This window comes from Hyla sarda, chromosome 7, assembly GCF_029499605.1.
Source record: "Hyla sarda isolate aHylSar1 chromosome 7, aHylSar1.hap1, whole genome shotgun sequence".
Taxonomy (NCBI): Eukaryota; Metazoa; Chordata; class Amphibia; order Anura; family Hylidae; genus Hyla; species Hyla sarda.
The window spans coordinates 772,699-795,247 of NC_079195.1; the positions used below are offsets into that span (position 1 = coordinate 772,699).

Below are 22,549 nucleotides of genomic sequence, written 5' to 3' on the forward strand. Positions count from 1 at the left end.
TAATATATATAGTCCAGATATGTAGTGATATATATATTGTCCAGATCTGTAGTGATATATAGTGTCCAGATATGTAGTGATATATAGTGTCCACATAAGTAATAATATATATAGTCCAGATATGTAGTGATATATATATTGTCCAGATAAGTAATGATATATACAGTCCAGATATGTAGTGATATATATAGTGTCCAGATAAGTAATGATATATACAGTCCAGATATGTAGTGATATATATTGTCCAGATATGTAGTGATATATAGTGTCCAGATATGTAGTGATATATAGTGTCCACATAAGTAATAATATATAGAGTCCACATATGTAGTGATATATAGTGACCAGATATGTAGTGATATATAGTGTCCAGATAAGTAATGATATATAGAGTCCAGATATGTAGTGATATATATTGTCCAGATATGTAGTGATATATAGAGTCCAGATATGTAGTGATATATAGTGATATACAGTGTCCACATAAGTAATAATATATATAGTCCAGATATGTAGTGATATAGTGTCCAGATATGTAGTGATATATAGTGTCCACATAAGTAATAATATATAGAGTCCACATATGTAGTGACATATAGTGTCCAGATAAATAATGATATATAGAGTCCAGATATGTAGTGATATATAGTTCCAGATAAGTAATGATATATAGAGTCGTATATGTAGTGATATATATTGTCCAGATATGTAGTGATATATGGAGTCCAGATATGTAGTGATATATAGTGATATACAGTGTCCACATAAGTAATAATATATATAGTCCAGATATGTAGTGATATATAGTGTCCAGATATGTAGTGATATATAGTGTCCACATAAGTAATAATATAAAGAGTCCACATATGTAGTGATATATAGTGACCAGATATGTAGTGATATATATTGTCCAGATATGTAGTGATATATAGTGTCCAGATATGTAGTGATATATAGTCCAGATATGTAGTGATATACAGGGTACAGATATGCAGTAATATATAGTGTCCAGATATGTAGTGATACAGTGTCCAGATATGTAGTGATATACAGGGTACAGATATGTAGTGATATACAGGGTACAGATATGTAGTGATAGTGATATACAAGGTACAGATATGTAGTGATATATAGTGATATACAGTGTCCACATAAGTAATAATATATATAGTCCAGATATGTAGTGATATAGTGTCCAGATATGTAGTGATATATAGTGTCCACATAAGTAATAATATATAGAGTCCACATATGTAGTGACATATAGTGTCCAGATAAATAATGATATATAGAGTCCAGATATGTAGTGATATATAGTTCCAGATAAGTAATGATATATAGAGTCGTATATGTAGTGATATATATTGTCCAGATATGTAGTGATATATGGAGTCCAGATATGTAGTGATATATAGTGATATACAGTGTCCACATAAGTAATAATATATATAGTCCAGATATGTAGTGATATATAGTGTCCAGATATGTAGTGATATATAGTGTCCACATAAGTAATAATATAAAGAGTCCACATATGAAGTGATATATAGTGACCAGATATGTAGTGATATATATTGTCCAGATATGTAGTGATATATAGTGTCCAGATATGTAGTGATATATAGTCCAGATATGTAGTGATATACAGTCCAGATATGTAGTGATATACAGGGTACAGATATGCAGTAATATATAGTGTCCAGATATGTAGTGATACAGTGTCCAGATATGTAGTGATATACAGGGTACAGATATGTAGTGATATATAGTGTCCAGATATGTAGTGATAGTGATATACAAGGTACAGATATGTAGTGATATATAGTGTCCAGATATGTAGTGATATGTAGTGATATACAGGGTACAGATATGCAGTAATATATAGTGTCCAGATATGTAGTGATACAGTGTCCAGATATGTAGTGATATATAGTGTCCAGATATGTAGTGATATATAGTGATATACAGGGTACAGATATGTAGTGATATATAGTGTCCAGATATGTAGTGATAGTGATATACAGGGTACAGATATGTAGTGATATATAGTGTCCAGATATGTAGTGATATATAGTGATATACAAGGTACAGATATGTAGTGATATATAGTGTCCAGATATGTAGTGATATACAGCATACATATAGTGGGATTGTGTCCAGATAAATAGGCATGTAGCCTCCATATAATAAACCCTACAGCATCCAGATACACTCTGTAATACAATTTATTATTCTGGCCTAGACCAGAGCGACCACGATGGACAAGTAAACACAAAGACGTCCGTTTATCTGGGCCACAGACTATACTTACTGTCCAACCTCCTCAATGACCGGGGCCGGACACAGCAGGTAGGTGTCTTTAATGACTGACGGCTTCTCATCTGGAAGACAAATACAGGACATATAGAATTTTATCCAGATATGTGGTGATGCCCAGATATGTAGTGATGCTCAGCGCCCAGATATGCAGTGATGCCCAGCGCCCAGATATGTAGTGATGCACAGCGCCCAGATATGTAGTGATGCCCAGCGCCCACATATGTAGTGATGCCCAGATATGTAGTGATGCACAGCACCCAGATATGTAGTGATGCCCAGTGCCCAGATATGTAGTGATGCCCAGTGCCCAGATAAGTAGTGATGCCCAGATATGTAGTGATGCTCAGCAACCAGATATGTAGTGATGCCCAGCGCCCAGATATGTAGTGATGCCCAGTGCCCAGATATGTAGTGATGCCCAGCGCCCAGATATGTAGTGATGCACAGCGCCCAGATATGTAGTGATGTACAGCACCCAGATATGTAGTGATGCCCAGTGCCCAGATATGTAATGATACACAGCACCCAGATATGTAGTGATACACAGCACCCAGATATGTAGTGATGCCCGGTGCCCAGATATGTAGTGATACCCAGTGCCCAAATATGTAGTGATACCTAGTGCCATACCGTATAGTACCTGAAGGGAGTGATACATGATATAGTTGGGGCAGATTGAGCCCTGTACTGCGGGGTTCTTACTTATACTGAAGCTGTCGTTGAGCCCTGTACTGCGGGGTTCTTACTTATACTGAAGCTGTCATTGAGCTCTGTACTGCGGGGTTCTTACTTATACTGAAGCTGTCGTTGAGCCCTGTACTGAGGGGTTCTTACTTATACTGAAGCTGTCATTGAGCTCTTTACTGCGGGGTTCTTACTTATACTGAAGCTGTCGTTGAGCCCTGTACTGCGGGGTTCTTACTTATACTGAAGCTGTCGTTGAGCTCTGTACTGCGGGGTTCTTACTTATACTGAAGCTGTCATTGAGCCCTGTACTGCGGGGTTCTTACTTATACTGAAGCTGTCGTTGAGCTCTGTGCTGCGGGGTTCTTACTTATACTGAAGCTGTCATTGAGCCCTGTGCTGCGGGGTTCTTACTTACACTGAAGCTGTCATTGAGCTCCGTACTGCGGGGTTCTTACTTATACTAAAGCTGTCATTGAGCCCTGTACTGCGGGGTTCTAACTTATACTGAAGCTGTCATTGAGCCCTGTACTGCGGGGTTCTTACTTATACTGAAGCTGTCGTTGAGCTCTGTACTGCGGGGTTCTTACTTATGCTGAAGCTGTCATTGAGCCCTGTACTGCGGGGTTCTTACTTATACTGAACCTGTCATTGAGCCCTGTGCGGCGGGGTTCTTACTTACACTGAAGCTGTCATTGAGCTCCGTACTGCGGGGTTCTTACTTATACTAAAGCTGTCATTGAGCCCTGTACTGCGGGGTTCTTACTTATACTGAAGCTGTCATTGAGCTCTGTACTGCGGGGTTCTTACTTATGCTGAAGCTGTCATTGAGCCCTGTACTGCGGGGTTCTTACTTATACTGAACCTGTCATTGAGCCCTGTGCGGCGGGGTTCTTACTTATACTGAAGCTGTCATTGAGCCCTGTGCTGCGGGGTTCTTACTTATACTGAAGCTGTCGTTGAGCCTGAAGCTGCGGGGTTCTTACTTATACTGAACCTGTCATTGAGCTCTGTACTGCGGGGTTCTTACTTATACTGAAGCTGTCATTGAGCCCTGTACTGCGGGGTTCTTACTTATACTGAAGCTGTCATTGAGCTCTGTACTGCGGGGTTCTTACTTATACTGAACCTGTCATTGAGCCCTGTACTGCGGGGTTCTTACTTATACTGAAGCTGTCATTGAGCCCTGTGTGGCGGGGTTCTTACTTATACTGAAGCTGTCATTGAGCTCTTTACTGCGGGGTTCTTACTTATACTGAAGCTGTCATTGAGCTCTGTACTGCGGGGTTCTTACTTATACTGAAGCTGTCATTGAGCCCTGTGCTGCGGGGTTCTTACTTATACTGAAGCTGTCATTGAGCCTGAAGCTGCGGGGTTCTTACTTATACTGAACCTGTCGTTGAGCCCTGTACTGCGGGGTTCTTACTTATACTGAAGCTGTCATTGAGCCCTGTACTGCGGGGTTCTTACTTATACTGAAGCTGTCATTGAGCTCTGTACTGCGGGGTTCTTACTTATACTGAACCTGTCATTGAGCCCTGTACTGCGGGGTTCTTACTTATACTTAAGCTGTCATTGAGCCCTGTACTGCGGGGTTCTTACTTATACTGAAGCTGTCATTGAGCCCTGTGTGGCGGGGTTCTTACTTATACTGAAGCTGTCATTGAGCTCTTTACTGCGGGGTTCTTACTTATACTGAAGCTGTCGTTGAGCCCTGTACTGCGGGGTTCTTACTTATACTGAAGCTGTCGTTGAGCTCTGTGGTGCGGGGCTCTTACTTATAGCGAAGCTGTCATTGAGCCCTGTACTGCGGGGTTCTTACTTATACTGAAGCTGTCATTGAGCCCTGTACTGCGGGGTTCTTACTTATACTGAAGCTGTCATTGAGCTCTGTACTGCGGGGTTCTTACTTATAATGAAGCTGTCGTTGAGCCCTGTACTGCGGGGTTCTTACTTATACTGAAGCTGTCGTTGAGGCCTGTGCTGCGGGGTTCTTACTTATACTGAAGCTGTCGTTGAGCACTGTCCTGCGGGGTTCTTACTTATACTGAAGCTGTCGTTGAGCACTGTCCTGCGGGGTTCTTACTTATACTGAAGCTGTCATTGAGCTCTGTACTGCGGGGTTCTTACTTAATCTGAAGCTGTCATTGAGCCCTGTACTGCGGGGTTCTTACTTATACTGAAGCTGTCGTTGAGCCCTGTACTGCGGGGTTCTTACTTATACTGAACCTGTCGTTGAGCCCTGTACTGCGGGGTTCTTACTTATACTGAAGCTGTCGTTGAGCCTGAAGCTGCGGGGTTCTTACTTATACTGAACCTGTCGTTGAGCCCTGTACTGCGGGGTTCTTACTTATACTGAAGCTGTCATTGAGCCCTGTACTGCGGGGTTCTTACTTATACTGAACCTGTCGTTGAGCCCTGTACTGCGGGGTTCTTACTTATACTGAAGCTGTCGTTGAGCCTGAAGCTGCGGGGTTCTTACTTATACTGAAGCTGTTGTTGAGCTCTGTACTGCGGGGTTCTTACTTATACTGAAGCTGTCGTTGAGCCCTGTACTGCGGGGTTCTTACTTATACTGAAGCTGTCATTGAGCTCTGTACTGCGGGGTTCTTACTTATACTGAAGCTGTCGTTGAGCCCTGTACTGTGGGGTTCTTACTTATACTGAAGCTGTCGTTGAGCTCTGTACTGCGGGGTTCTTACTTATACTGAAGCTGTCGTTGAGCCCTGTACTGCGGGGTTCTTACTTATAATGAAGCTGTCATTGAGCTCTGTACTGCGGGGTTCTTACTTATACTGAAGCTGTCATTGAGCCCTGTACTGCGGGGTTCTTACTTATACTGAAGCTGTCGTTGAGCCTGAAGCTGCGGGGTTCTTACTTATACTGAAGCTGTCGTTGAGCCCTGTACTGCGGGGTTCTTACTTATACTGAAGCTGTCATTGAGCCCTGTACTGCGGGGTTCTTACTTATACTGAAGCTGTCGTTGAGCTCTGTACTGCGGGGTTCTTACTTATACTGAAGCTGTCGTTGAGCTCTGTACTGCGGGGTTCTTACTTATACTGAAGCTGTCGTTGAGCCCTGTACTGCGGGGTTCTTACTTATACTGAACCTGTCGTTGAGCTCTGTACTGCGGGGTTCTTACTTATACTGAAGCTGTCGTTGAGCTCTGTACTGCGGGGTTCTTACTTATACTGAAGCTGTCGTTGAGCCCTGTACTGCGGGGTTCTTACTTATACTGAAGCTGTCGTTGAGCCCTGTACTGCGGGGTTCTTCCTTATACTGAAGCTGTCGTTGAGCCCTGTACTGCGGGGTTCTTCCTTATACTGAAGCTGTCGTTGAGCCCTGTACTGCGGGGTTCTTCCTTATACTGAAGCTGTCGTTGAGCCCTGTACTGCGGGGTTCTTACTTATACTGAAGCTGTCGTTGAACCCTGTACTGCGGGGTTCTTACTTATACTGAAGCTGTCGTTGAGCTCTGTACTGCGGGGTTCTTACTTATACTGAAGCTGTCATTGAGCTCTGTACTGCGGGGTTCTTACTTATACTGAAGCTGTCGTTGAGCCCTGTACTGCGGGGTTCTTACTTATACTGAAGCTGTCGTTGAGCCCTGTACTGAGGGGTTCTTACTTATACTGAAGCTGTCATTGAGCTCTGTACTGCGGGGTTCTTACTTATACTGAAGCTGTCGTTGAGCTCTGTACTGCGGGGTTCTTACTTATACTGAAGCTGTCGTTGAGCCCTGTACTGCGGGGTTCTTACTTATACTGAAGCTGTCGTTGAGCTCTGTACTGCGGGGTTCTTACATATACTGAAACTGTCATTGAGCTCTGTACTGCGGGGTTCTTACTTATACTGAAGCTGTCATTGAGCCTGAAGCTGCGGTGTTCTTACTTATACTGAAGCTGTTGTTGAGCCCTGTACTGCGGGGTTCTTACTTATACTGAAGCTGTCGTTGAGCCCTGTACTGCAGTGTTCTTACTTATACTGAAGCTGTCGTTGAGCCCTGTGCTGCGGGGTTCTTACTTATACTGAAGCTGTCATTGAGCTCTCTACTGCGGGGTTCTTACTTATACTGAAGCTGTCGTTGAGCCCTGTACTGCGGGGTTCTTACTTATACTGAAGCTGTCGTTGAGCCCTGTACTGCGGGGTTCTTACTTATACTGAAGCTGTCGTTGAGCCCTGTACTGCGGGGTTCTTACTTATACTGAAGCTGTCATTGAGCTCTGTACTGTGGGGTTCTTACTTATACTGAAGCTGTCGTTGAGCCCTGTACTGCGGGGTTCTTACTTATACTGAAGCTGTCATTGAGCTCTGTACTGCGGGGTTCTTACTTATACTGAAGCTGTCGTTGAGCCCTGTGCTGCGGGGTTCTTACTTATACTGAAGCTGTCGTTGAGCCCTGTACTGCGGGGTTCTTACTTATACTGAAGCTGTCGTTGAGCCCTGTGCGGCGGGGTTCTTACTTATACTGAAGCTGTCGTTGAGCCCTGTGCTGCGGGGTTCTTACTTATACTGAAGCTGTCGTTGAGCCTGAAGCTGCGGGGTTCTTACTTATACTGAAGCTGTCGTTGAGCCCTGTACTGCGGGGTTCTTCCTTATACTGAAGCTGTCGTTGAGCCCTGTACTGCGGGGTTCTTACTTATACTGAAGCTGTCGTTGAGCCCTGTGCGGCGGGGTTCTTACTTATACTGAAGCTGTCGTTGAGCCTGAAGCTGCGGGGTTCTTACTTATACTAAAGCTGTCATTGAGCCCTGTACTGCGGGGTTCTTACTTATACTGAAGCTGTCGTTGAGCCCTGTACTGCGGTATTCTTACTTATACTGAAGCTGTCGTTGAGCCCTGTACTGCGGGGTTCTTACTTATACTGAAGCTGTCATTGAGCCCTGTACTGCGGGGTTCTTACTTATACTGAAGCTGTCGTTGAGCCCTGTACTGCGGGGTTCTTACTTATACTGAAGCTGTCGTTGAGCCCTGTACTGCGGGGTTCTTACTTATACTGAAGCTGTCATTGAGCCCTGTGCGGCGGGGTTCTTACTTATACTGAAGCTGTTGTTGAGCCCTGTACTGCGGGGTTCTTACTTATACTGAAGCTGTCGTTGAGCCCTGTGCGGCGGGGTTCTTACTTATACTGAAGCTGTCGTTGAGCCCTGTACTGCGGGGTTCTTACTTATACTGAAGCTGTCGTTGAGCCCTGTACTGCGGGGTTCTTACTTATACTGAAGCTGTCGTTGAGCCCTGTACTGCGGGGTTCTTACTTATACTGAAGCTGTCGTTGAGCCCTGTACTGCGGGGTTCTTACTTATACTGAAGCTGTCGTTGAGCCTGAAGCTGCAGAGCACTTGGTTGATGTCGCGGGTGCTGTGGAAGCCGTTCCCTCGGACCAGCACCTGGAAGGATTCTGCAAACAGAAGGAAAACATTCATCAGATGGGGCTAAAATATGGCGCCATTCATGGGGCATCAAACAGTCAGCGCCACGACCAACGCCAACATCCGGCGCCCTGAATCATAACCCAACGAGGGAAATGCCAACAATCTGAGACGCATTAACCTAAGCTGTAAATGTCATATGTAAAGGGGGACTCCGACGTCACAAAAAAGCCATTTGTATTGGAGGTCTCAGTCCTGCACTTCCTGGTTGAGCAGTTGCTCAGTACTATAATTCCCAGAATGCATTGTTTTCCCTCAGCCCAGAGCTGTTGCAGAACATCTTATTCACATCAGACTATTGCACAGTGAGCTTGCAGCACCTGCTGTATACATTCCCTGTCTGCTCAGCACAAGGCTGCATGTAACCGCACCTCATACTTTACTAAGTGTCCTAATAAAGATATGTGTATATGTATATGACAGGGAGATGGTGATGTAAGCTTTAGGGGCGGGTCAAAGAAGGTGACATCACTGGGGGTGGGGCTAGAGCTCAGAGACAAGATCCAGAGCTGCTGAGAAAACACCACATTAACAATAAGAGGACTACACAACTTACTGCCAGGAGAGTGGGAGGAGCTGTGGAGCTGGAGACAACACCACACTGACAATGAGAGGACTACACAACTTCCTCTCAGGAGAGAGGGAGGAGTCGGGGAGCTGGAGGCAACACCACATTGATAATGAAAGGACTACACAACTTACTGTCTCCACCAATATCATCGGGGCAAACACCAACTGGTCTGAAGGTCCAAAATATGCCCATTATGGGGAAGGGCCCATTGTGAGGTCTATAATGGGGCCCAGTGATGCTACCTAACATTAAACATGGCTCTTATATCAAATGAATGAGGCAGAGCTGCAGTACCAGGCATCACCTGTGGACAGGATTGGAGCTGTCTCAGGGAGTGAGCAGCCATGTTTCCACCATCTTGTACATGGCCTCCTATACATTGCCTGTACATCTCCTCCGGCCTTCCTTTGCCTATACATTGCCTGTATATTGCCTCCGGCCTTCCTTTGTCTATACATTGCCTGTACATCTCCTCCGGCATTCCTTTGTCTATACATTGCCTGTACATCTCCTCCGGCCTTCCTTTGTCTATACATTGCCTGTATATTGCCTCCAGCCTTCCTTTGTCTATACATTGCCTGTACATCTCCTCCGGCCTTCCTTTGTCTATACATTGCCTGTACATCTCCTCCGGCCTTCCTTTGTCTATACATTGCCTGTACATCTCCTCCGGCCTTCCTTTGTCTATACATTGCCTGTATATTGCCTCCAGCCTTCCTTTGTCTATACATTGCCTGTACATCTCCTCCGGCCTTCCTTTGTCTATACATTGCCTGTACATCTCCTCCGGCCTTCCTTTGTCTATACATTGCCTGTACATCGCCTCCGGCCTTCCTTTGTCTATACATTGCCTGTACATCTCCTCCGGCCTTCCTTTGTCTATACATTGCCTGTATATTGCCTCCAGCCTTCCTTTGTCTATACATTGCCTGTACATCTCCTCCGGCCTTCCTTTGTCTTTACATTGCCTGTATATTGCCTCCGGCATTCCTTTGTCTATACATTGCCTGTATATTGCCTCCGGCCTTCCTTTGTCTATACATTGCCTGTACATCGCCTCCGACCTTCCTTTGCCTATACATTGCCTATACATCGCCTCCAGCCTTCCTTTGCCTATACATTGCCTGTACATCACCTCCGGCCTTCCTTTGTATGTACATCGCCTCCAGCCTTCCTTTGTCTATACATTGCCTGTACATTGCCTCCGGCCTTCCTTTGTATGTACATTGCCTCCGGCCTTCCTTTGTATGTACATCGCCTCCGGCCTTCCTTTGTATGTACATCGCCTCCGGCTTTCCTTTGTATGTACATCGCCTCCGGCTTTCCTTTGTATGTACATCGCCTCCGGCCTTCCTTTGTATGTACATCGCCTCCGGCCTTCCTTTGTATGTACATCGCCTCCGGCCTACTTTTGTATGTACATCGCCTCCGGCCTTCCTTTGTATGTATATTGCCTCCAGCCTTCCTTTGTCTATACATTGCCTGTACATCGCCTCCAGCCTTCCTTTGTCTATACATTGCCTATGCATCGCCTCCAGCCTTCCTTTACATTGCCTATGCATCGCCTCCAGCCTTCCTTTGTCTATACATTGCCTATGCATCGCCTCCAGCCTTCCTTTACATTGCCTGTACATCGCCTCCAGCCTTCCTTTGTCTATACATTGCCTATGCATCGCCTCCAGCCTTCCTTTACATTGCCTATGCATCGCCTCCAGCCTTCCTTTGTCTATACATTGCCTATGCATCGCCTCCAGCCTTCCTTTACATTGCCTGTACATCGCCTCCAGCCTTCCTTTGTCTATACATTGCCTATGCATCGCCTCCAGCCTTCCTTTACATTGCCTATGCATCGCCTCCAGCCTTCCTTTACATTGCCTATGCATCGCCTCCAGCCTTCCTTTGTCTATACATTGCCTGTACATCGCCTCCAGCCTTCCTTTGTCTATACATTGCCTATGCATCGCCTCCAGCCTTCCTTTACATTGCCTATGCATCGCCTCCAGCCTTCCTTTGTCTATACATTGCCTATGCATCGCCTCCAGCCTTCCTTTACATTGCCTGTACATCGCCTCCAGCCTTCCTTTGTCTATACATTGCCTATGCATCGCCTCCAGCCTTCCTTTACATTGCCTATGCATCGCCTCCAGCCTTCCTTTACATTGCCTATGCATCGCCTCCAGCCTTCCTTTACATTGCCTATGCATCGCCTCCAGCCTTCCTTTACATTGCCTATGCATCGCCTCCAGCCTTCCTTTACATTGCCTATGCATCGCCTCCAGCCTTCCTTTACATTGCCTATGCATCGCCTCCAGCCTTCCTTTACATTGCCTATGCATCGCCTCCAGCCTTCCTTTGTCTCGGTGGAGACGGCAGGAGATGATGTCCGTGCTATTTACTAACACCACAGACTCCCGGCAGGAATTCATCCCTCACCACAACTTCCTCCGTAACACAAAGATGCCGATCTGGCAAAACAGGAAAACAGTGCAGTCAGCACCAAGAGGAGCTACAGAGGATGCTGACCATACCGTTCTCCTGACGGTCTGACCACAGCATGGCCAAAGTCATGACCTGGATTGTGAAAACATCTCCCCCCGTCCTTCTATACAGACAGTCTACAGCCGAGCGTCCGGCCAGGATCACCGTCCTCCTCTGAATTCTCTGAGATCCAGATGTTCCTCAGGAGGTCACAGCAGGCGTCTCCCCCTGAGAAGGCATCAGGGGACATCAGTCTGTAGCCTGAAGAACCACCTCTTTAGCCCGGAGCATTTCCTCTTTAGCCCGGAGCGTTTCCTCTTTAGCCCGGAGCGTTTCCTCTTTAGCCCGGAGCGTTTCCTCTTTAGCTCGGAGCGTTTCCTCTTTAGTCCGGAGCGTTTCTTCTTTAGCCCGGAGCATTTCCTCTTTAGCCCGGAGCGTTTCCTCTTTAGTCCGGAGCGTTTCCTCTTTAGTCCGGAGCGTTTCCTCTTTAGCTCGGAGCGTTTCCTCTTTAGTCCGGAGCGTTTCCTCTTTAGTCCGGAGCGTTTCCTCTTTAGTCCGGAGCGTTTCCTCTTTAGTCCGGAGCGTTTCCTCTTTAGTCCGGAGCGTTTCCTCTTTAGTCCGGAGCGTTTCCTCTTTAGCCCGGAGCGTTTCCTCTTTAGTCCGGAGCGTTTCCTCTTTAGCCCGGAGCGTTTCCTCTTTAGCCCGGAGCGTTTCCTCTTTAGTCCGGAGCGTTTCCTCTTTAGTCCGGAGCGTTTCCTCTTTAGCCCGGAGCGTTTCCTCTTTAGCCCGGAGCGTTTCCTCTTTAGCCCGGAGTGTTTCTTCTTTAGTCCTGAGCATTTCCCGGCGGGCAGAGTCCATGGTCTCCACCAACATCAGGAGGTAATATAGAGACGTTCCGGCTGATTTCGTTGCGGAGTCATCATTGTCTTGAATCAGACGACTGTTAATTGTAACTATTGTCAGTGTGAAGAATGGAGCTCGTAGTGGACGGAGCCCCCGGCTATAAGAGAATACCAAACCTGTCACGTCTAGATAAAGCCTAATGGAGGGGTCGGAAAGAGACAGATGAGTCTTCAGCTTCGCTCCTCTATGTGGGTGACCGCCCAACCTCCTCAACAAATTCAGCCACATCCCAATCTTCTGCAAGATTTTTTCTCATATATTTAGGTATAAGAGGCAACAAAAAAATTTAAATTTTTGGAAGATAAAAACTCTTTAGGAAACAGCTAAGAATCTCCGAGACGCCGTTTCCTGAACACTCCTAAAGATTTGACACAATGAACTCTCTGTGACCGAGTCGTCTTCTACAGACCGGCCCACCGAATGGATCAGAGACCCCGAGAGAACGACCAGCGCTTCATCCTATGGACATCTCTACAATCTGGACTCGGCTCCTCCGCACCCTCCGCACCCTCCACACCCTCCGCACCCTCCGCACCCTCCACACCCTCCGCACCCTCCGCACCCTCCACACCCTCCCCCCGGGAACCAAACTCCTACAACTTTATCTGGTGTTTTAGATTTTCAGCTGAAATATTTTAGTAATGCAATCGACATACTAACAACCGGTATCGAGGGGTTTGTGGGTCAGGGAGGGGATTTGGGGTCAGGGAGGAGGTTTGTGGGTCAGGGAGGGAGTTTGGGGTCAGGGAGGAGGTTTGTGGGTCAGGGAGCGGGTTTGGGGTCAGGGAGGGGGTATGAGGTCAAGGACGGGTTAGGGGTCATGGAGGGGTCAGTCCACTTGAATCTCTAGGTCCCATAAGAGTAAATTGGTCCGACCCTCCCATTCTCCCCCGAGGAATGCAGAACAGTGAAAGGAGAAGATTTGGGGGAGGTCACATGTTCTTTATGAAATGTAAAATTGTGAAGATTTTTTTATAATCTATGAATTTGAGGCTCTAACCTGTACGGTGCACGCACTATATCTGGGGGGGACCAATATATAATCCTCCAGGTGGTGGGCGTGGTTTATGTAATACTATTTGTACGGCCACTAATGGTATAGTCCAGTATATGGACCGTGGACCTTGGTTCACACCTAGTTCAGACCGTACGTCATCAATACAGGTAGACGCTGCACAGCCACTCACTGTAATGGACGGGACGTGGCCCACTAGGGACGGGACGTGGCCCACTAGGGACGGGACGTGGCCCACTAGGGACGGGACGTGGCCCACTAGGGACGGGACGTGGCCCACTAGGGACCGTGCGTGTTCCCTTTCCCACATTATTTTATCTTGTGGCGCTAAAAAGTGCAGCCAGAAACTGACCTAATGTTATCGCTAGTAAACTATGAGTAAATGGAGACTCCTCAGACCAGAGAACGTTCTTCCATCTTCCAGTTCTGGTTCCTGTGTGAATTGTGGCCTTAGTTTCCTGTTCTTAGCTGACAGGAGGGGCCCCCGGTGTGATCTTCTGCTGCTGTAGCCCATCTGCTCCAAGGTTGGACGTGTTGTGCGGTCAGAGATGGGATTCTGCAGACTGTGGGTGTAACCAGTGGTTATTTCAGTTACTGTTGCTTTTCTGCCATCTCAATCCAGTCTGCCCATTCTCCTCTGACACAAACAAGACATTTTCCTCCAGACAGCCGCCACTTTTTGGATATTTTCTCTTTTTCGGACCGTTCTCTGTAAACCCTGGAGATGGTTCTGTGTGAGAATCCCAGGAGATCAGCAGATTGTTGGCACCAGACGGGCCGGTCTGAAGATTTTACAACCAGGACACGTTCAACATCACTCATCTCCTTTCTTCCCCATTCTGATGATCGGTTTGAACTTCAGCAAGTTGTCTTGGCCACGTCTACATGCCTAAATGCACTGAGCCATTGATCTGCTGCCATGTGATTAGGGATTGATCAGGTACCTAATAAAGTGTCCGGTGTAGACTCCTTACAGGCCGGGATGTTCCCATGATCTCTCCCTGCACCTCCCATTATATCTGACTATACTCCCCCCCCCCCATTATATCTGACTATACTCCCCCCCCCCCATTATATCTGACTATACTCCCCCCCCCCATTATATCTGACTATACTCCCCCCCCCATTATATCTGACTATACTCCCCCCCATTCTATCTGACTATACTCCCCCCATTCTATCTGACTATACTCCCCCCCCCATTATATCTGACTATACTCCCCCCCCCATTATATCTGACTATACTCCCCCCATTATATCTGACTATACTCCCCCCCCCCCCATTATATCTGACTATACTCCCCCCCCCATTATATCTGACTATACTCCCCCCCATTCTATCTGACTATACTCCCCCCATTCTATCTGACTATACTCCCCCCCCCCATTATATCTGACTATACTCCCCCCCCCCATTATATCTGACTATACTCCCCCCATTATATCTGACTATCCTCCCCCCATTATATCTGACAATACTCCCCCCCCATTATATCTGACTATACTCCCCCCCCATTATATCTGACTATACTCCCCCCATTATATCTGACTATACTCCCCCCCATTATATCTGACTATACTCCCCCCCATTCTATCTGACTATACTCCCCCCCATTCTATCTGACTATACTCCCCCCCATTATATCTGAATATCCTCCCCCCCATTATATCTGACTATCCTCCCCCATTATATCTATACGCCTCCCCCCCATTATATCTGACTATCCTCCCCCCCCCCATTATATCTGACTATCCTCCCCCCATTATATCTGACTATCCTCCCCCCCCCATTATATCTGACTATCCTCCCCCCCCATTATATCTGACTATCCTCCCCCCCATTATATCTGACTATCCTCCCCCCCATTATATCTGACTATCCTCCCCCCCCCATTATATCTGACTATCCTCCCCCCCATTATATCTGACTATCCTCCCCCCCCCATTATATCTGACTATCCTCCCCCCCCATTATATCTGACTATCCTCCCCCATTATATCTATACGCCTCCCCCCATTATATCTGACTATCCTCCCCCCATCATATCTGACTATCCTCCCCCCATTATATCTGACTATCCTCCCCCCATTATATCTGACTATCCTCCCCCCCATTATATCTGACTATCCTCCCCCCATTATATCTGACTATCCTCCCCCCATTATATCTGACTATCCTCCCCCCCATTATATCTGACTATCCCCCCCCCCATTATATCTGACTATCCTCCCCCCCATTATATCTGACTATCCTCCCCCCATTATATCTGACTATCCTCCCCCCCCATTATATCTTACTATGCTCCCCCCCATTATATCTGACTATCCCCCCCCCCCATTATATCTGACTATCCTCCCCCCCCATTATATCTGACTATCCTCCCCCCATTATATCTGACTATCCTCCCCTCATTATATCTGACTATCCTCCCCCCATTATATCTGACTATCCTCCCCCCATTATATCTGACTATCCTCCCCCCCCATTATATCTGACTATCCTCCCCCCATTATATCTGACTATACTCCCCCCATTATATCTGACTATCCTCCCCCCCCATTATATCTGACTATCCTCCCCCATTATATCTATACGCCTCCCCCCCATTATATCTGAATATACTCCCCCCCATTATATCTGACTATCCTCCCCCCATTATATCTGACTATCCTCCCCCCATTATATCTGACTATCCTCCCCCCCATTATATCTGACTATCCTCCCCCCCCATTATATCTGACTACCCTCCCCCCCCATTATATCTGACTATCCTCCCCCCCATTATATCTGACTATTCTCCCCCCATTTTATCTGACTATCCTCCCCCCATTATATCTGACTATCCTCCTCCCATTATATCTGACTATCCTCCCCCATTATATCTGACTATCCTCCCCCCATTATATCTGACTATCCTCCCCCCATTATATCTGACTATCCTCCCCCCCATTATATCTGACTATCCTCCCCCCCATTATATCTGACTATCCCCCCCATTATATCTGACTATCCCCCCCCATTATATCTGACTATCCTCCTCCCCCATTATATCTGACTATCCTCCCCCATTATATCTGACTATCCTCCCCCCCATTATATCTGACTATCCTTCCCCCATTATATCTGACTATCCTCCCCCATTATATCTGACTATCCTCCCCCCATTATATCTGACTATCCTTCCCCCATTATATCTGACTATCCTCCCCCATTATATCTGACTATCCTCCCCCCATTCGTTCCCTCCGTCCTTTTCTTCCCTGGTTATTGTCACTCTGACCGTGGATGGTTGTGACAGGGCGGCTCGGAGGACTGGAAAAGGTCATAGAGTGGATGAGATGTGTGTAGTGTTACCATGTGGGTCGGACTGGTGCGGATGATGGTGACGCTTCAGGCCTCCCCCCCCTCACACAGTGATGGAGTCTCTATGGCGGGGCGGCCGCCCTCTGTGCCCGTTCACATTGAGGAGTGATGGAGACATCGAGTTGTCACATTCGCTGCCGTCCCACTGGAGCGGAAACTGATTGAATCTCCACATTGTTCTCAGTCACAGGGCGGCCATTGTCCGCACTCACAGATCGTCTGTAGTGAAGCCCAACAAGAAAATACTGTGGGCGCCGACCCCTGACCCCATCTCTATATCCTGGGACCAAAGTCATATGAATACACCATAAAGGCAGCTGCTATAGGGCCTTGGGGGATGGGGGCCCAGCTCTAATGGGCCCTATCTCCTGTGCCATAGGGGGCCCAGCTCTAATGGGCCCTATCTCCTGTGCCATAGGGGGCCCAGCTCTAATGGGCCCCATCTCCTGTGCCATAGGGGGTCCAGCTCTAATGGGCCCCATCTCCTGTGCCATAGGGGGCCCAGCTCTAATGGGCCCCATCTCCTGTGCCATAGGGGGTCCAGCTCTAATGGGCCCCATCTCCTGTGCCATAGGGGGCCCAGCTCCAATGGGCCCCATCTCCTGTGCCCCATCTCCTGTGCCATAGGGGGTCCAGCTCTAATGGGCCCCATCTCCTGTGCCATAGGGGGCCCAGCTCTAATGGGCCCCATCTCCTGTGCCATAGGGGGCCCAGCTCTAATGGGCCCCATCTCCTGTGCCATAGGGGGCCCAGCTCTAATGGGCCCCATCTCCTGTGCCATAGGGGGCCCAGCTCTAATGGGCCCCATCTCCTGTGCCATAGGGGGTCCAGCTCTAATGGGCCCCATCTCCTGTGCCATAGGGGGCCCAGCTCCAATGGGCCCCATCTCCTGTGCCCCATCTCCTGTGCCATAGGGGGCCCAGCTCTAATGGGCCCCATCTCCTGTGCCATAGGGGGCCCAGCTCTAATGGGCCCCATCTCCTGTGCCTTAGGGCGCCCAGAACCTGTCCAGGACTCCCCTGACCAAGGTGGTGGAAAATTAGACTCAAGGATCATGGAAAGGCCATAAGGGTGGCTCCAGTTCTTTATTAGGACACTATGTACTGTACAGACCCTAAGGAAGCTCCAGTCCTCTCCATAGACAGTGATTAGGAGACCTTATTGTTTATTTCCATTTGTCATCTTGTTATTTTCCTGTAATTCTCACTTTTACCTATTATTGGAGACATTTTGGGCCTTCAGAACAAATTACCAGGTGAGATGGTCCTATACGAGGAGGACATGGTCCTATATACTGGTGTAATGAGATGGTCCTATATGAGGAGGACATGGTGCTATATACTGGTATAGATGGTCCTATACGAGCAGGACATGGTCCTATATACTGTTGTAAGGATATGGTTCTATATGAGGAGGACATGGTCCTATATACTGGTATAGATGGTCCTATATGAGGAGGACATGGTCCTATATACTGGTGTAATGAGATGGTCCTATACGAGGAGGACATGGTCCTATATACTGGTATAGATGGTCCTATATGAGGAGGACATGGTCCTATATACTGGTGTAATGAGATGGTCCTATACGAGCAGGACATGGTCCTATATACTGGTATAGATGGTCCTATATGAGGAGGACATGGTCCTATATACTGGTGTAATGAGATGGTCCTATACGAGGAGGACATGGTCCTATATACTGGTATAGATGGTCCTATATGAGGAGGACATGGTCCTATATACTGGTGTAATGAGATGGTCCTATACGAGGAGGACATGGTCCTATATACTGTTGTAAGGATATGGTTCTATATACTGTTGTAAGGATATGGTTCTATATGAGGAGGACATTGTACTCTATACGGTCCCCACATAACGCCCTTCAGTCCCCTGCTGCCTATTAATAACATACAAAGAAAATCCATTGAGCTGAGGTCATCACGATGACATCACTCGTGCAGAATGTACATGGAGGCTGAATATAAAGGGCCCCAATATACAGCAATCCTTCTCACAGTCCCTGTAGTGATATATACACCCTCCAGAATTCTGGGTCCTGTCCAATAGTCCATCTGCTCATTACCCCTCCTGTCCCAAATGTCTATAAATCAGTCTTATAGATATCATCATCCTGGCGGGGAGGCTGTAAGCAATATATACTACAAATACATCTCATCATCCTGGCGGGGAGGCTGTAAACAATATATACTACAAATACATCTCATCTTCCTAGCGGGGAGGCTGTAAATAATATATACTACAGATACATCTCATCATCCTGGCGGGGAGGCTGTAAATAATATATACTACAAATACACCCCATCATTCTGGCGTGGAGGCTGTAAATACTATATACTACAAATACATCTCATCATCCTGCCGGGAGGCTGTAAACAATATATACTACAAATATATCTCATCATCCTGGCGGGGAGGCTGTAAATAATATATACTACAAATATATCTCATCATCCTGGCGGGGAGGCTGTAAATAATATATACTACAAATATATCTCATCATCCTGGCGGGGAGGCTGTAAATAATATATACTACAAATATATCTCATCATCCTGGCGGGGAGGCTGTAAAGTAATATATACTACAAATATATCTCATCATCCTGGCGGGGAGGCTGTAAATAATATATACTACAAATATATCTCATCATCCTGGCGGGGAGGCTGTAAATAATATATACTACAAATATATCTCATCATCCTGGCGGGGAGGCTGTAAATAATATATACTACAAATACATTTCATCATCCTGGCAGGGAGTCTGTAAATAATATATACTACAAATATATCTCATCATCCTGGTGGGGAGGCTGTAAACAATATATACTACAAATATATCTCATCATCCTAGCGGGGAGGCTATAAATAATATATACTACAAATATATCTCATCATCCTGGCGGGGAGGCTGTAAATAATATATACTACAAATATATCTCATCATCCTAGCGGGGAGGCTATAAATAATATATACTACAAATATATCTCATCATCCTGGCGGGGAGGCTGTAAATAATATATACTACAAACACACCCCATCATCCTGGCGTGGAGGCTGTAAATAATATATACTACAAATACATCTCATCATCCTGGCGTGGAGGCTGTAAATAATATATATACTATATATACATCTCATCATCCTGGCGGGAGGCTGTAAATAATATATACTACAAATATATCTCATCATCCTGGCACGGAGGCTGTACATAATATATACTATACATCTCATCATCCTGGCGGGGAGGCTGTAAATAATATATACTACAAATATATCTCATCATCCTGGCACGGAGGCTGTACATAATATATACTATATATCTCATCATCCTGGCGGGGAGGCTGTAAATAATATATACTATATATACATCTCATCATCCTGGCGGGGAGGCTGTAAATAATATATACTACAAATATATCTCATCATCCTGGCACGGAGGCTGTACATAATATATACTATATATCTCATCATCCTGGCGGGGAGGCTGTAAATAATATATACTATATATACATATCATCCTCCTGGCGCAGAGGCTGTAAGATGACAGATGCTCCAATATATTTTCAGGCCCTCCGGCTCCTCATTCCTGCGGTGTCCATGTACTCACCTCCGGCGCAGACACTGGACGGCTCCGCTGCCAGAATCTCAATGCAGAATTTCTTCAGGATCTGGAAGAAGAATCAGGTCTCTGTTCAGCATCTTCTGGCAGCAAAGATGAAGTCACAGAAAAACATTTCATCTCCATGTCTACCGGCCAAATATCCATCTCCTCGTCCTGTAAAGACCAGAACTTAACACCCCCCCCATCACTAGATATAACCAGGAGAAGCCTGCAGCTCTGCTCTTCACTCCCTGACTTGGTACATAATATGTAAGTCTATAAAGCTTATGGAGAGGTGAGCAGGGGAGTGAAGAGCTCAGCTGTACGCTTCTTGCGGATATATCTGGTGATTCGTGGGGGTCTCAGCACCAAGACACTGCCTGGACTGTTCTAGCGACCATAACAGTATACTCACTGATGGTATATATACAGTATAAACAGTATACTCACTGATGGTATATATACAGTATAAACAGTATACTCATTGATGGTATATATACACAATATAAACTGTATACTCATTGATGGTATATATACAGTATAAACAGTATACTCACTGATGGTATATATACACAATATAAACTGTATACTCATTGATGGTATATATACAGTATAAACTGTATACTCACTGATGGTATATATACAGTATAAACAGTATACTCACTGATGGTATATATACAGTATAAACTGTATACTCACTGATGGTATATATACAGTATAAACTGTATACTCACTGATGGTATATATACAGTATAAACAGTATACTCACTGATGGTATATATACAGTATAAACAGTATACTCACTGATGGTATATATACAGTATAAACAGTATACTCACTGATGGTATATATACAGTATAAACAGTATACTCACTGATGGTATATATACAGTATAAACAGTATACTCACTGATGGTATATATACAGTATAAACAGTATACTCACTGATGGTATATATACAGTATAAACTGTATACTCACTGATGGTATATATACAGTATAAACAGTATACTCACTGATGGTATATATACAGTATAAACAGTATACTCACTGATGGTATATATACAGTATAAACAGTATACTCACTGATGGTATATATACACAATATACGGTAAACAGTATACTCACTGATGGTATATATACAATATAAACTGTATACTCACTGATGGTATATATACAGTATAAACAGTATACTCACTGATGGTATATATACAGTATAAACAGTATACTCACTGATGGTATATATACACAATATAAACTGTATACTCACTGATGGTATATATACAGTATAAACAGTATACTCACTGATGGTATATATACAGTATAAACAGTATACTCACTGATGGTATATATACACAATATAAACTGTATACTCACTGATGGTATATATACAGTATAAACAGTATACTCACTGATGGTATATATACAGTATAAACAGTATACTCATTGATGGTATATATACAGTATAAACAGTATACTCACTGATGGTATATATACAGTATAAACAGTATACTCACTGATGGTATATATACACAATATAAACTGTATACTCACTGATGGTATATATACACAATATAAACAGTATACTCACTGATGGTATATATACAGTATAAACAGTATACTCACTGATGGTATATATACAGTATAAACAGTATACTCACTGATGGTATATATACAGTATAAACAGTATACTCACTGATGGTATATATACAGTATACTCACTGATGGTATATATACACAATATAAACTGTATACTCACTGATGGTATATATACAGTATAAACTGTATACTCACTGATGGTATATATACACAATATAAACTGTATACTCACTGATGGTATATATACAGTATAAACAGTATACTCACTGATGGTATATATACAGTATAAACAGTATACTCACTGATGGTATATATACAGTATAAACAGTATACTCACTGATGGTATATAAACAGTATAAACAGTATACTCACTGATGGTATATATACACAATATAAACTGTATACTCACTGATGGTATATATACAGTATAAACAGTATACTCACTGATGGTATATAAACAGTATACTCACTGATGGTATATATACAGTATAAACAGTATACTCACTGATGGTATAAATACACAATATAAACTGTATACTCACTGATGGTATATATACAGTATAAACA

The 22,549-nt window shown here is 45.1% G+C and overlaps 1 protein-coding gene across 3 annotated transcripts in view; it reads right to left on the bottom strand.

The window, feature by feature from the left end:
• LOC130281657 (anthrax toxin receptor 1-like) overlaps window positions 1–22,549 on the bottom strand; it is a 159,947-nt gene that overhangs the window by 21,900 nt on the left and 115,498 nt on the right. For all 3 annotated transcript variants that reach the window (XR_008846068.1, XM_056529108.1, XM_056529109.1), the window contains exons 9-11: window positions 20,392–20,452; window positions 8,302–8,400; window positions 2,312–2,381 (exon numbers count right to left, since the gene is read on the bottom strand). Coding sequence is in view for 2 of the 3 variants with exons in the window: in XM_056529108.1 (XP_056385083.1) it covers window positions 2,312–2,381; window positions 8,302–8,400; window positions 20,392–20,452 (230 nt within the window). In the remaining variant the exon portion in view is untranslated. The remainder of the gene's footprint in view (window positions 1–2,311; window positions 2,382–8,301; window positions 8,401–20,391; window positions 20,453–22,549) is intronic.